At 43.7% G+C, this 13,053-nt stretch overlaps 1 protein-coding gene across 1 annotated transcript; it reads right to left on the reverse strand.

Moving 5' to 3' along the window:
• Positions 1 to 11,524: 11,524 nt before the first annotated feature.
• On the reverse strand, positions 11,525 to 12,244 carry LOC132648695 (sentrin-specific protease 2-like; the record flags this gene model as incomplete). Its single annotated transcript, XM_060370907.1, has 1 exon — positions 11,525 to 12,244. A coding segment is annotated over one exon (720 nt), but the record flags the coding sequence as incomplete, so codon positions are not given.
• Between the last annotated feature and the right edge of the window lie 809 nt (positions 12,245 to 13,053).

The raw sequence follows: 13,053 nt of genomic DNA on the forward strand, positions 1-13,053 counted from the left end.
CACACACACACACACACACACACACACACGATAGATAGATAGATAGATAGATAGATAGATAGATAGACAGACAGACAGACAGACAGATAGATGAGTTTAGATAGATGACTTACAGGCTGAAGTCCATCTAGTCCAGAGATGGCTGCCTATGAATGGAAGGTCCAAAAGTCCAGTAGTTTTTCAGTCCATGAGTGTGGATGTCTCAGCTGGTCTTCAGTAAAGGCTAGAATTCTACACAAGTAGACCGCAAGGACAGTGAAGGAATGGACTTCTTCTCAGTGAGGCAGTAACAGGCAAATAGCAAAAGCTCCCTAGTTCCAGCGCCTTTTATAGAGGCTTCTAGCGGAAGGTGTTGCCTGGATTAGAGGCTCGGCTTCCCTCTTCAAAGATGCGGATTAAAATTAAGCAAGGAATCCCTCACAGGTGTGCCTTTTCATTTTGGGGTTTTACATAATACCAGATAACTGGAATCCAGTTGACAGTCAAGAATGGCCGTCTCAGCTGCCTTTCCAAGCCCCACTTCATGTTCTGGACACAGTTTGACATTTTTGACATTTAACCTTGTGATCTTTCTTTCTGTAGATTCTGGTGTGTGTTTGTCTGTGTTCACGTGTGTACGTGTGTGCATATGTGTGTGTGTACCTGTGTGCAGGCTCTCTCAAAGAAGTCAGCATGTGTGGGTTGAGTTGTGGGGCAGCAGAGCTGGGTTGGAGTGGAGTGGAGCTCAGTTGGTGGAACGCATGGTCCAGCAAATAAGAACCCTGGGTTTGCTTCCCAGACCACACACAACTGCATGTGATGGGGCACGCCTCTTCTCCTAGCGCTCTGGAAGCAGAGGCAGGAGAACCACAAGTTCAAGGTCATCTTAAGCAGTATAGGGCTTTCACAGTCTGCCTTGGATACAAAGAGCCCGGAATGATAAAATATAGGATATAGGAAGGGAGGTTGTAGATCAGCAATTACTGAGCGTATGCCGTGCATAAACAAAGGCCACGGTTTAATCCCTACCAGCTTCAAGATCCCCGAAGTTTGTTCACTCTACGAAGCTGGCTGTCTAAGCTGGTCCTCAGTATATGTTGAAATCCCAAAGAAGTAGGCTACAATGCCAGTGAAGAAATGCCTCAGCAGCAAGATGGATGAACTTTCCAGACAGAGGGAGAGTGAGCAGACAAAAGACAAAGACTCCCTTCTTCCAGGATCTTTTATGCAGGCTTCCACTGGAAGGGGTGGCCCAAATTGAGGGTGGGTCATCTCACCCCAAAGCATCCCTCTCAAATAACCCAGTCCAGGAAAATCCCGTCTGAAGGGGGCCAGCTTCATGGAGGGCAAACCGATTAGATGCCCAGTGCAGAACAGCCTCCTGGAAGCTCCTCACACCAGCAACGTTTTATGGACTTAGCAGGTTATATTTGGGATTATGCATACTGATATACATATTTGCAATGCCATAACAATTAATGAAAGGAGAGGAGGCCATGGATCTGAAGCAGAGTGGGAGGGGAAATGCCAGGGTGTGGAGGGAGGAAATGGAAGGGAGAAATGTAATTATAGTATAATTTCAAAAATCTTTTTAGAAAGTTAAAAAAAAGAAAAAAAAGAAGGTTCTAAACTAAAAAAAAAAAAAAAATTAAAAAAAAAAAAAAAAAGGAAAGAAAATTCCTGACAGATGTGCCCAGGTGCTTGAGTTTTAGTTGATTCCAGATGTGATCAAGTTGACAACCCAAGATTACTCATCATACATGACATGCACACAATGGAAGAATTTTCATATGAAGAAAAATTATGGCTGAACATGGATAAGGTATGTCAAGTGAAATAAACCTGATATATGTTGTATTATCTCACCTCTGTGAGATAATATAATCTGAAAATCTCTGGTTCATGGAAGAGAAGAATACAAGCATGGTTTCCCAAGTCTGGGATGCGAGCAAAAGGAGGGGAAGACAGACCTCCGACACAGGTTATCAGAAGTACTCATCTTGCGTGCCTGAACCTGCTTCCCAGTGGCAAGGTGTTACAGGTCCACAGGAAAGAGCAGACAGCAGGAAGCAAGAGTCAATCCGGGCTCAGGAAGATGTGTGCTGGGATTACATCCTCGTTATGTCTGATTTACAGAATCTTTAGCCTCCAGATTCCATTTAGGAATATTAGGGCAATATTGGTGTCATCTTGTGGGGTTCTTGTTAGAATGTGTGCAAAATGCTCACTTTAGCGAGTAATCCCCAAACGTGGAAATGTTAAGCCACGAACACTCAACATGTCGTATGGATTGCTGAGTGAACACAGTGGTAGTTAATGTTGTCAACTTGTGGGGGTCCAGAGGCATCCGGAGACAAACCTGTAGGCATGACTGTGAGGGATTACCTACCTGGGAAAACCCACCTTAACCTTGTGTGGGGCTCTATTCCATAGGCTGCGCTCCTGGACTGAATAAAAAGCTAAGCAAAACTGACTATGAGCATTTAATTCTCTCAAGATCGAACAAAATACCCCAGGTTTCCCCTGAAATCCCTTCCCCAGGATGGACTGGAATGCAGAATAAAACCCGTTATCTCTTGTGCTGTTTCTCATGGGATACCTTAACACAACTTCCAGGTAAATTTGCATTACAGAGACCCTGGTGAAATCAAGCGTGGGTAAGGCATTGTCTCTCATTTTTAAAATGTTTCCTGTTAAAGTTTGTTGAAGCTCAGTGTGGTGGTCGAGGAGAGGAGGCACCATGAGTTTGAGGGCAGCTGAGCCACACAGCATCTCTCTCAACAGGAACAGCAAGAGGCTGAGGCTGTAGGCTGATGCTTCCTGTGGCACCTATGCTGTTCTCAACCCACGGGAGAAAGCACCCCTCCTTTCTTAGCCTCTAGATGCTTCAACTATAGGCCCAAGGTGGTTTGGGTTTGTCCCCATAGGCTCTGCTGTTTGAGTGTTAGGCCTCTTTCTGTTTGTTTGTCTCTCCGTTGCTGTCTCAGTATGGAAGCCCTCACTGCCGCTCCACCCCCATAACTGACTGCCACCCTGTGTGACACTGTGGTGGTCATGGACTCACCCTCCAAACCTGTGAGCAAGCCCCCGGGGAAAGGCTTTCTTTTGTAAGCTGCCTTGGTCATGGTGTCTCTTTACAGCAACAGAAGAGTGACTAAGACAAGGCCTAAGCCAGAGGCCCTTCTGTTAAGCAATTCTAAATAATCATCTCAATAAGAGGTTATTCCATTCCAGGGATCTAAGAACTAACACATTTTAAAGATGAGGAAACGGAGGCCTAGGTAGGTAGTGATTTTTTTTTAATATACTATTTAGCAGCAGAGCTAGGATTCACCCCTGAGCCCTCTGTACCTCCAACTCCGTTCTGGGCTCAGGCAACAATTCCTCTCTAGTAGTTCAGTCTCTTCTCTCACATTGCTTTTCTCAGGTACAAATACGGAATAAACACCAACAGCACCATGGGTGATAGGAATCCCAGGTCCAGGCTAGAGAGATGGCTCAGAGTTCGAGAGCACTGGCTGCTTTTCTAAAGGTCCTGAGTTCAATTCCCAGCAATCACATGGTGGCTCACAACCATCTATCATGAGATCTGGTGCCCTCTTCTGGCCCGCTGACACACATGCAGGCAGATTACTGCATAATAGATAAATAAATAAATCTTTTTAAAAAATGGGGTATTCGCATTACCTTAGAAAAATATGAAATGAAGAATTCCAGTTCCATTTAAATGGATCCCACTTACATGTAACTTTGATTGTGACCCCCTCAGGCTGCCTGTGTCAGCTCTTGCTCTCCCCAGGCTGACCCATCCTTTCTCTGCCAGTTATCATTACAGGACACCAATCTCATCAGGGTACTTCTCTGCTTAAAAGGCTCCCAGTGCTCTGCCCGGCACAGGAGGGCTCCCTTGCGCTGGGCATTCTGGAGCTTCTCTGTACACCGGCTCCTTTGTCAGATCCACATGCCATCAGGGCAGCCCAGAACTGTGTTTCAGACCCCGAGGGCTCAGCGGTGAGTCCTAGCCCCCCCCCCCCCCACTTCCTCGCTTCAAAAAAAATCACAGTCTAAACTCATGTGCAGTACACAGAAAAACAAGTCCTTTGGTGCTGGAGCCCAGCTGCCATTCTCATTCCATTCTCATTCCATTCTCAAGACCACAGCCAGATTGATTGTTAAAATTCCCTCATCAGAACACTACAGGTCAGTCTTCTGTGAGCAGACGTTATAGTTTTTGACTGCTCACCTCAGTTCCTCTACTTCCACCTTGCTGGCCTCCCTACCAGTTCTTGGGCATACCAAGCACAAGCATGACCTTCATCTTTGTTTATTCTCTACTCTTCCCCACGTCTGCACTAGCCTGCCTGTTCACATACAGCTCTTGATTCTGAGCCCTTGACAGTGAAACATTCAGTAATCACCCATAGGAAAATGCAGCCCTGTCACTCCAGAAGCCCCTCTGTGCTTTTCCTCACAGGGCTTTAGACTTTCTAGAATATGTCCTGACTTAACTCAAAGACCTAATGCCCACCACTGGATACAGCACAGCTGCATCAGAGTAAGATAAGAGGACACAGCACTAGGGAAATAAGATTGAATGAATACACCCATTCGAAGATTGATCACAGGGTATTTTTAAATATACAGCAATAAAATGTTCAGATTATTTTCAAATGTTCAAAACAAAAAACTTGTTTTAGGCAGTCTCATGTAGCACAGGCTGGCCTCAAACTCGGTATTTAGCCCAGGATGATGTTAAACTCCTGATTCTTCCTATGCCTCCCAACTTGTAGAATTAGGGAATTATATACCCAGTTTATGGATAGATGATGATCAATACTAGGTCTGAGTTCTAGCAGCTGGGCTATACCCACACCCCCAAACCTTAAAGAAGTTTTAAGAAATGTGTTTGGTCCAACATTTTCAATGCCTCTCATATTTATCATCTCTATGATGTGTTCACATTTTTGATAACTGACATTAAAAGATTTGCTTCAAAAAAGATGCCATAGGAAAGTAAAACCTTACAGGGATTTCTTTGTTGTTTGTTTAATTTCCTAGGTGGCAGCCTCAGGACACAAATGAAAGTCTTAAGAATTACCAAGATGCTTTGCTTCAGAGTGACCTCACTTTGTGTCCTGTAGGAGTGAACACAGAGTGTTACAGAATATATGAGGCCTGCTCGTTTGGCTCCATTCCTGTGGTAGAAGATGTGATGACAGCTGGCCACTGTGGAAACATGTCCAGTCACCACAGCACTCCTCTGCAGTTACTCAAGGCCATGGGTGCCCCCTTTATCTTCATCAAGGACTGGAAGGAGCTTCCTGCCATTTTAGAAAAGGAGAAGACTGTAACTTTACCAGAAAAGTTTCAAAGAAGAAAAATGTTACTTCACTGGTACCAACACTTCAAAACAGAACTAAAGTGGAAATTTACTAATATTTTAGAAAGCTCATTTTTTATAAATAATAAAGGTTAATCATACCTAGCTGTAAGTGTGTGTTCTTCAGTGTGAATATGTACAGCACTTGATAAGGTGGCTCCATCAACTCAGTTTCACAGAAGGGACCAAATGTTCTCCTTTTTGGCTACTGCTGTATACAAGATCAAAGAAATGGCGATATTTTACTGAGGCTGACCTGGCAAGATACTTAAGTGGTTAAAGGGTGCTTACTGCCAAGGCTGATGAGCTAAGTTCAGTCCCCCAGAAACCACACGGTAGGAGAGAAGTGAGTCTCATGGGCTGTCATGTGACCACCCCACCAGCATGCACACACAAACACATCAAATAGGTGGATAGATAGATTGGTGGATGGATGGATAGATAGACAGGTGACTCAGGTTCAGTTCTACCGAGATCAAGAAGCCAGCATTTACTGACTGTGCTCACTGACTTTAACCCACTTTAGGGGCTGGATTGCTGGCTCAGTGTTTGAAAGTGCTCACTATTCTTGCATATAGCCTGAGTTCAGTGCCCAGCATGCATGGCACACACTCAGCCATCTGTAAGTATTGCTCAGTAGGTCCTGACATGTTCTTCTGACATCCATGCACACAAGTGCATATGACACATTAAAATAAAGAACTAACTGATAGAGTACTATTTACTAGGGCTGACATCTGGTCATGTCAGTAGCAGGATATATGCTGAACAATGGTACAAAGTTATATAATGTCAATGAATTTAATGGCTCTACTATACAACATGGAAATTATTTTAATATAATTGAAAGGTGCCTGAGTGGATGTTATGTGCTTTCACAAACTGTATCAACTCTGAGGTGATTTGTATGTGAATTAGCAAGTTGTGGCTAGTACACAATGTATATAGTCCCAAAACATTGCACTTGATAACACGTTCTATTTTATATACCAATATTAGAAATTGCAAACTTTAGGGAAACAGCATCATATGTTAAAACACTGGTTATTGCAGTCAGAAAAAAAAATAAAAAACTTGTTTCCATGAGGATTTTTGGGGGAGCTTGAGGGAATTTAAAAGGTGATCTAAAATCTTTTACAACGGGTTCTGCTGAAATCATGCTAAAAGTTCAATAGTACTATTATTCAAGTAAATACCTTTCACAACTTGTCCAGACCAACATAAAATCAGATACACTGAACCAGATAGAAGAAAAAGCAGGCAACAGCTCTGTACTTACTGGCACAGGAGATGAATTTCTGAACAGAACACCAATCGCACAGGCAATAGGATAAATGGGACCTCATGAAACTGGAAAACTTCTGTAATACAAAGGACACTATCAATTAAATTAGCACCCTACAGAATGCAAAAAGATTTTTAACAACTCCACATCTGATGGAAGACTAATATCCAAAATATGTAAAGAACTCAAGAAACTAGATAACAAAATAAGCAAATAATCCAATTAAAAATGGAGCAGGGGCTACAGGTTAGTCAAAAGATGGATGCAGGCACTAAAGCTCTTCACAAAGGAACTTATTCTGGTCCCAGTTGACAATGTGATCAACTGCTTGAGCTCCAGCTACCAACTAGGTCTTCCTATATATATATATATATATATATATATATATATATATATATATCAACTATACCCTTGAATTGTGGAATACAGAATGAACTCTCTCCTTGCTTTGTCAAAATATTTTTTCATAGTAAACAAGAAAAGGAACTAATACGGAAAATTGGCACTGGGAGTTGGGCTGTTGTTACAATACCCTGACCATGTGATTCTTAATACTTTGGAAGTGAGTTGCAGAAGAAATGTGGAAGATTGGAGAACTTCAGGCGACAAAGCCCTTATGTGCTGTAATGAGAACGTGATGTAGGATGCTTGAATGACAGGAATGCTGATGGGTTATCCCCTAGCTATCTGCTCCCTAGGTTGTGTCAGAAAATCTTGAATGCATCATAAAAGCAACAGTGGGAGCATAATCTTATAAAGTATGTTCTGGACATCTCTGGACTTTATAAAATAAAGACTTCATAATACCATTATAAATTATGCAAGGAACAGAAAAGGTTAAACTATTACATGTAAAACTGATTATTTTGAAACTGGAACTATTGAGGCTAAATACTAAATCACAGTGAGGATGTGAAGGGGAATAATACTCTTAATGAGTAACAAATTAATTTCAGTTTAACCTGTACCAAAAATGTTAAAGTAGCTTTAAGTTGAGTACCCTTTTTCGAATAAACAGTTCGGTACAGCACTTAAAATATGGCTGAGACTTATATTAAAAGATACCTGTGTTGAAAATGTACGTTTGGAAATACTTCACTCAACTTCCAAAAAGACAGATCTCCTTACTTTCAGAAAATAAAATGTTTTCATTTGTTTATCTATTTATTAAAATTTTAACAAAGAAGAGACTTCATTCAGATGCTAGCACCAGATACCCACGGTGTGAAGACTGTGCCTTAGAGTGCTCTCAAGATGCAGTCCCAAGGTTCATTACTCATGCGTTTATAAAGGCTCACAGGCTGTGCCCATCCTGGCTTTGTGCACCTAGAGGCAGGAACACTGGCAGACTTCCTGCCTGCATGTCCTCAGACACCTCCATCTAGGTGCAGTCAAGGGCAAGCAAGCTTGTCCACAGGAGTGACCACACACTGTCTGTATCCTCCATGAACAAGACCAGGCAATCACAAGAACAACGCCTAGCATTCTGAGACCTCCTCTGTCCTTGGACAAGTAGGACTTACAGGCTAGACATGCTTTTTGTTTGATAGTTCTCTTAAGCACAGTAACTTTAAACATAATGTTCACCATCACTTCCATCCCCCACTTAAGTTGTATCCTGAGTCAAGTTCTTGACCCTGTGGTGTGTATCTGTGAAAGGAACAGGCTAGCTTTACAGGTTTCTTTATGAATTCTATACCCCATATTAATTAAACTAAGTTCTCCCGGTAGTTTTCCAGAAAGCAGAAGGACAAGGAAAAAGGAGAAGTGGGTGAATGGGGACAAGACCCACCCTGCTGCAGAAGAATGTCCAGGCCTGCAGTATGAGATAGGGTGCCTGGCAACCGGTCCAGATGGCCACAGCTCCCCATCCAGGACATTCTGGATGTAACTTGAAGATCAGATATCCACCAGATGTCGGGGGCAGGCCTGACTGGACGTGGGTGCCTAAAACGAACCGATGATATTAAAAGTCAACTACCCATAACCCCATTCACCCAATCCTGCACTGCCAAGCTTGCCACCCCCACGCCTCCCTTGCTTTTTCCTTTAAAAACCCCATGCCTTTTTCTCTCGGGGCTGTTCCCTGATGATTTGGAAAGCAGCCCCATCACTCACTGGCCTGAATAAATCTCTTCTGTTTGTGGCAATCCATCTCCAAGTTACCTTCATCTGTCTGTCTGGTAATTGGGCTCTCGGTGGGCCTAACACCTGTTCACACTGGGATTTAATAAATATCAGTATACTGGCACCGAGACCAAAATTTCTGTATCTAGTTAAGACATTTATGATGCACAAGCCAGCGATGATCAGCAGAAACAGAAGGGTCTGGTGTTCTGCAATAGCTGAAGACAGAGTTATCACCCGAAAAAACAAGGAAATGAGAATGGCAACCATGGGCTTCCCCTGTTCTGGGTCATTTTTTTGTCTGCAGTGTACAGGGTTTGTTTGTTTGCTTGTTTTTGTTTTTGTTTTTCTGAGAGTACAGGAATCTCTAATGATTGCTGAGTGGTTTGCATAGAACAACATTTTCTCTTACAGCCACACAATCACATCCTTGTTCTGCACAGAGTATGGTGAGTGCTCTATCATGTTGCAAAACTGCTTCAGCTAATGGATCAACATGCTGATGGATCTTGATCTAGTTGGGTTTTACAGGTACCCTTTTTTTTTTTTTTTTTTTTTTTTTTTTTTTTTTTTTTTTTTTAAAACAAGGGAGCCTGGAGGTCAATATGAGCCAGCCTGGTTTGTTGGGTAGGCACTCCAAGTAGCCATTTGTCTTCCTTGCCAGAGAGTTTCCTTTGGACTGAACCTTTTCAGTCTTTTGTTGAGGATAAGGGGTGACATAGATGATTTTGTAAATGGGCCTCAACTGAAATTAGGATGCCATTGTAGGGGCCCAGGAAGGCTGGAATGTTAACCAAAGCCTGGGAGGGGATTCATTCAGGAAATGGGGCACTCACTCATCAGAAGCATCTGGTTTCTTGATCAAGGTAAAAGACAGGAAGCAATCATGGCAGCTGGACTGGAGCACATCAGGCTCTCCACTTTTGTGGACTGCCTGGGGCTTGGGTGCTGTAGATCACTTTTGGAGTGGTTTGTTTTCTGATTCTGGTTCCTGGGTGGTGACTGTCAGGTGGGTGCAAATCTGCCGAGACATATTCAGACTAGGGACAGAAGCTAAAGTTAAGGAACTTAAAGGAAACTCTTACAATTGGAGACCCCCCCCCCCAACCCTCACACACACACACACATATTCCATCAGGAACAGGCAAAAGTTGGGGAATCTTAGTCTGTTGATTGTAGCTCAATTGACCTGTGACAGGTAGATAGATGCAAGTTGCAAACTCCGTGAGGCTCACATGAATTCTTTTAAGTTACAAAAGAGGAACTTCTGGAGCCTTCTACTTTTAAGTCATAATAAAAGCTTGGGGATTTAAAAAAAAAATTATCTGGGGTTAAAAACATCAACATTCTTTTCTTTGTCCAGAGGTCTGGACAGAGGTGGTTTTAACATGATGAGAAGTAATTTTAGGTATCAGAACTCCATTGATTACTATGTTAAAACTTTGAATTTTTGAAGTCTTGATATCACATATTTTTTGTTTTGGTTGTTCTGTTTGGTTTTTCAAGGCAGCCCTGGCTGCGATATTGAGCTTCTCCCAGGATGAGGACAGGTCTTGGCTAAAGTGCCCTCAGAGGTCTGGAATGAGAGCAATCTCAGCATGCAGATGTATGAACAGGTTCCGGCTTACCCTGTTGGATCTTGTCTTGGACATCTGCTTTCCAGTTCTCTCGGACAACCTCACTACACCATGCAAGGAACAGCAGGCACAGGATCTTGCAAAGTATGTTCAAAAAACTCCAAACTTTATTAAATGTAAACTTTATTGAATAACAACACAAATGTAAGATTTACTGCTAATAAAAAATTAAAGTTTCCTGTATAAAAATAGATTATCATGTAGTTGGCAATATTCACACTAAATATATTAAGTCTATACCAATAGTGGGGCTAAGGTGACAGAATATAAATATTAACATGACATATTAAATTTCAGCTTAATATATACAAAGAAAACATCTTCAAAAATAGCTTAAGAATATATATATTTATATATATAATATATAAAATATATTTTTATTTATATATAAATATTTGTTTATTTACATATATATATATAAATATATATTTATTTATTTTTTTGGAATAAACAGTTTAGTACAGCCCTCAGCAGGGTGAGGCTTCAAGGAGTCCCGGGTTTACAATGCACATCTAGCATTAGTTACTCCTCTCCCGAGAATAAAATAGATGTCTTTACTTCCAGGCTGGGAAGTATCTTGAGATGTCCCCGGCGCGTTTCTTACTTCTCCTGGATTGCTCGGATCCCGTGAACAGCAGCACACTGCGACGCTTCTGTAGTAGCACACAGTACCAGAAGGCAACCGGAGATTCACTCGGAGACAGGCAACTGGTGGCCTTCCTTTCAGAGATAACTAATGCAAACAAGCAGTCGAGAACGAAAGGCCGAAAATCGCCAGAAGCCATCCACTGCCAGTTAGCTAAAACTTGTGAACAAAAACAGCAAAATTCAATCCAGCGTCGACCTCAGTCACAGATAAATCTTGACAGCTGCGTGCTTGTGAGCATGCGCTGTGCAGTCCGGATAGTTTCTAACTTTCGGTGGGCACACGTGTCTTCTGTTGTTGTTGTTGTTCTGTCCCGACAGGGTTTCTCTGTGCAGCCGCGGCTGTCCTGGCCACAGTCTTTACACTCAGAACTTGTTCAAGGCTCTTCCACACCCAGTACCTGCAGTCCTTAGCCTCACCTGGGAAAGAGCTCGGAGCAGCTGCCTCGCAGTGGCCGCCAGGGGGCGCTGCTACAGTAAGCGCTTGTGCAGGATCTCCCACACCATCTTCTTCCTGAAAAGAGGCATGTGCTGCTGGGAGAATGTGATGGGCTGGCCCCTGGAAATGTAATCTGCATATTTACAGGCGAACACGCCGCAGTCGCCCCCGTTCAGCTGCTGAGGAATCTCCTCTGCCGACATGCTGTGTTGCTTCCACTCCACAGGGCTCAGGTCGCTGTTCCTTCTCGCTTTGCTCTCCTCCCGCAGATAGCAGAAAAGCAGCTCAAGGATGTCGGGTCTCTTCTGTCCCGTGGAGTCCATGTAGACAATACTCTTCTTTCTTAAGTCTGTGACCGCCAGGCTCCAGTGCATGCCCAGGTGAACTGGGACCAGGAGAAGTTCCTTGGCAAAGATGTTTACTGCCCGGGTCCATCTTCTGACTGACCTGTAGCCACCAGACTTTAACTTGGTGTAAAAGAAGGTATTAAATGCGTGAAGTGCCGGGTAGCCTTGACTTTGATTTCTTTCCATGAGAAGATTCATGTAAAAATTGATGACTTTGTCGTTGAGCCACTGGGTGTTCCTTAGGGTCCACAGGTCTCCTCGAGTCATTTGCAGTTTGAAGGCACAGCTCAAGATCTCATCTTTTGACCCAGGGCCTAGCGCACTGCTGATTTCTTTCTCCATGTCCACTGTGACAGCAGGACCACGGTCCAGCCCTCTGCCCTTCTCTTGGTCTTCAAGAGCCTTTTTCTTGACCTCAGGTGTTGACACTTTGCTGCTGGGCATGCCATTGCTGACACTGTCTGTGCAGATTTGAGGTGTTTCCGATTCATGATTCTGCCCTTCAGCACAACCTTTGAGAGTCTTGGAGGTGTCCATGGTGCTTGTGTGAGTGCTGTGAGGGCCAGAGCTCACGGGGACGTCAGGTTGGAGGAGTTCCAACAGCCCTGGGCACTTTTCATTGTGGTGTTTCTCAACTTCTTCCTCCCTGTTGCTGTGGGGGGGCTTGAGACCCTGGCCTCCACCCACAGACTCCTCAGTCACAGCCTCTTCTGGGGGGCCTTTGGCACACTCTGGGGCCATTAGCTGTAACGGACCCTTTTCCTGGGGTGTCCATATTCGGCTCTTGTCAGGCTCTTCATCCCCAAGCTCTGTTTCATGCTGTTCCTGTTTCAGCTTCTTCCACGACTGGACTGGCTCTTCTGAGCACACATCATCCTCTTCCTCTTCTTGGCGTTTCCTCTTCTGGCCTTTCTCTGGCTGTTCAGGGTTTATCGTTTTACTCTGCTTGCAAGGCTGCCTTATAGAGGGACTACTTGTATTGTCTTTGCTCAGCTGTTGGCTGCCGGCCATGACACAGCTTTCCGATGTCCAAGTCAAAGTGCAGGTCAGCTGGGCGTTCTGTGGGAGTTCTTGGGTTGTCCTCTTGATGGCTGAAGGCACCTTAGTCTACTGGGAGATGTCTTATCCACACAAGATAAGGTGGTTCACGGTCAGAAACCGCAGGGGAAGAACACAGGTTTCCTTTGGCGCTGGGGTCAGTTAGGCCACCAAGA

This window comes from Meriones unguiculatus, chromosome 17 (genome assembly GCF_030254825.1).
Source record: "Meriones unguiculatus strain TT.TT164.6M chromosome 17, Bangor_MerUng_6.1, whole genome shotgun sequence".
In the NCBI taxonomy this organism is placed as follows: Eukaryota; Metazoa; Chordata; class Mammalia; order Rodentia; family Muridae; genus Meriones; species Meriones unguiculatus.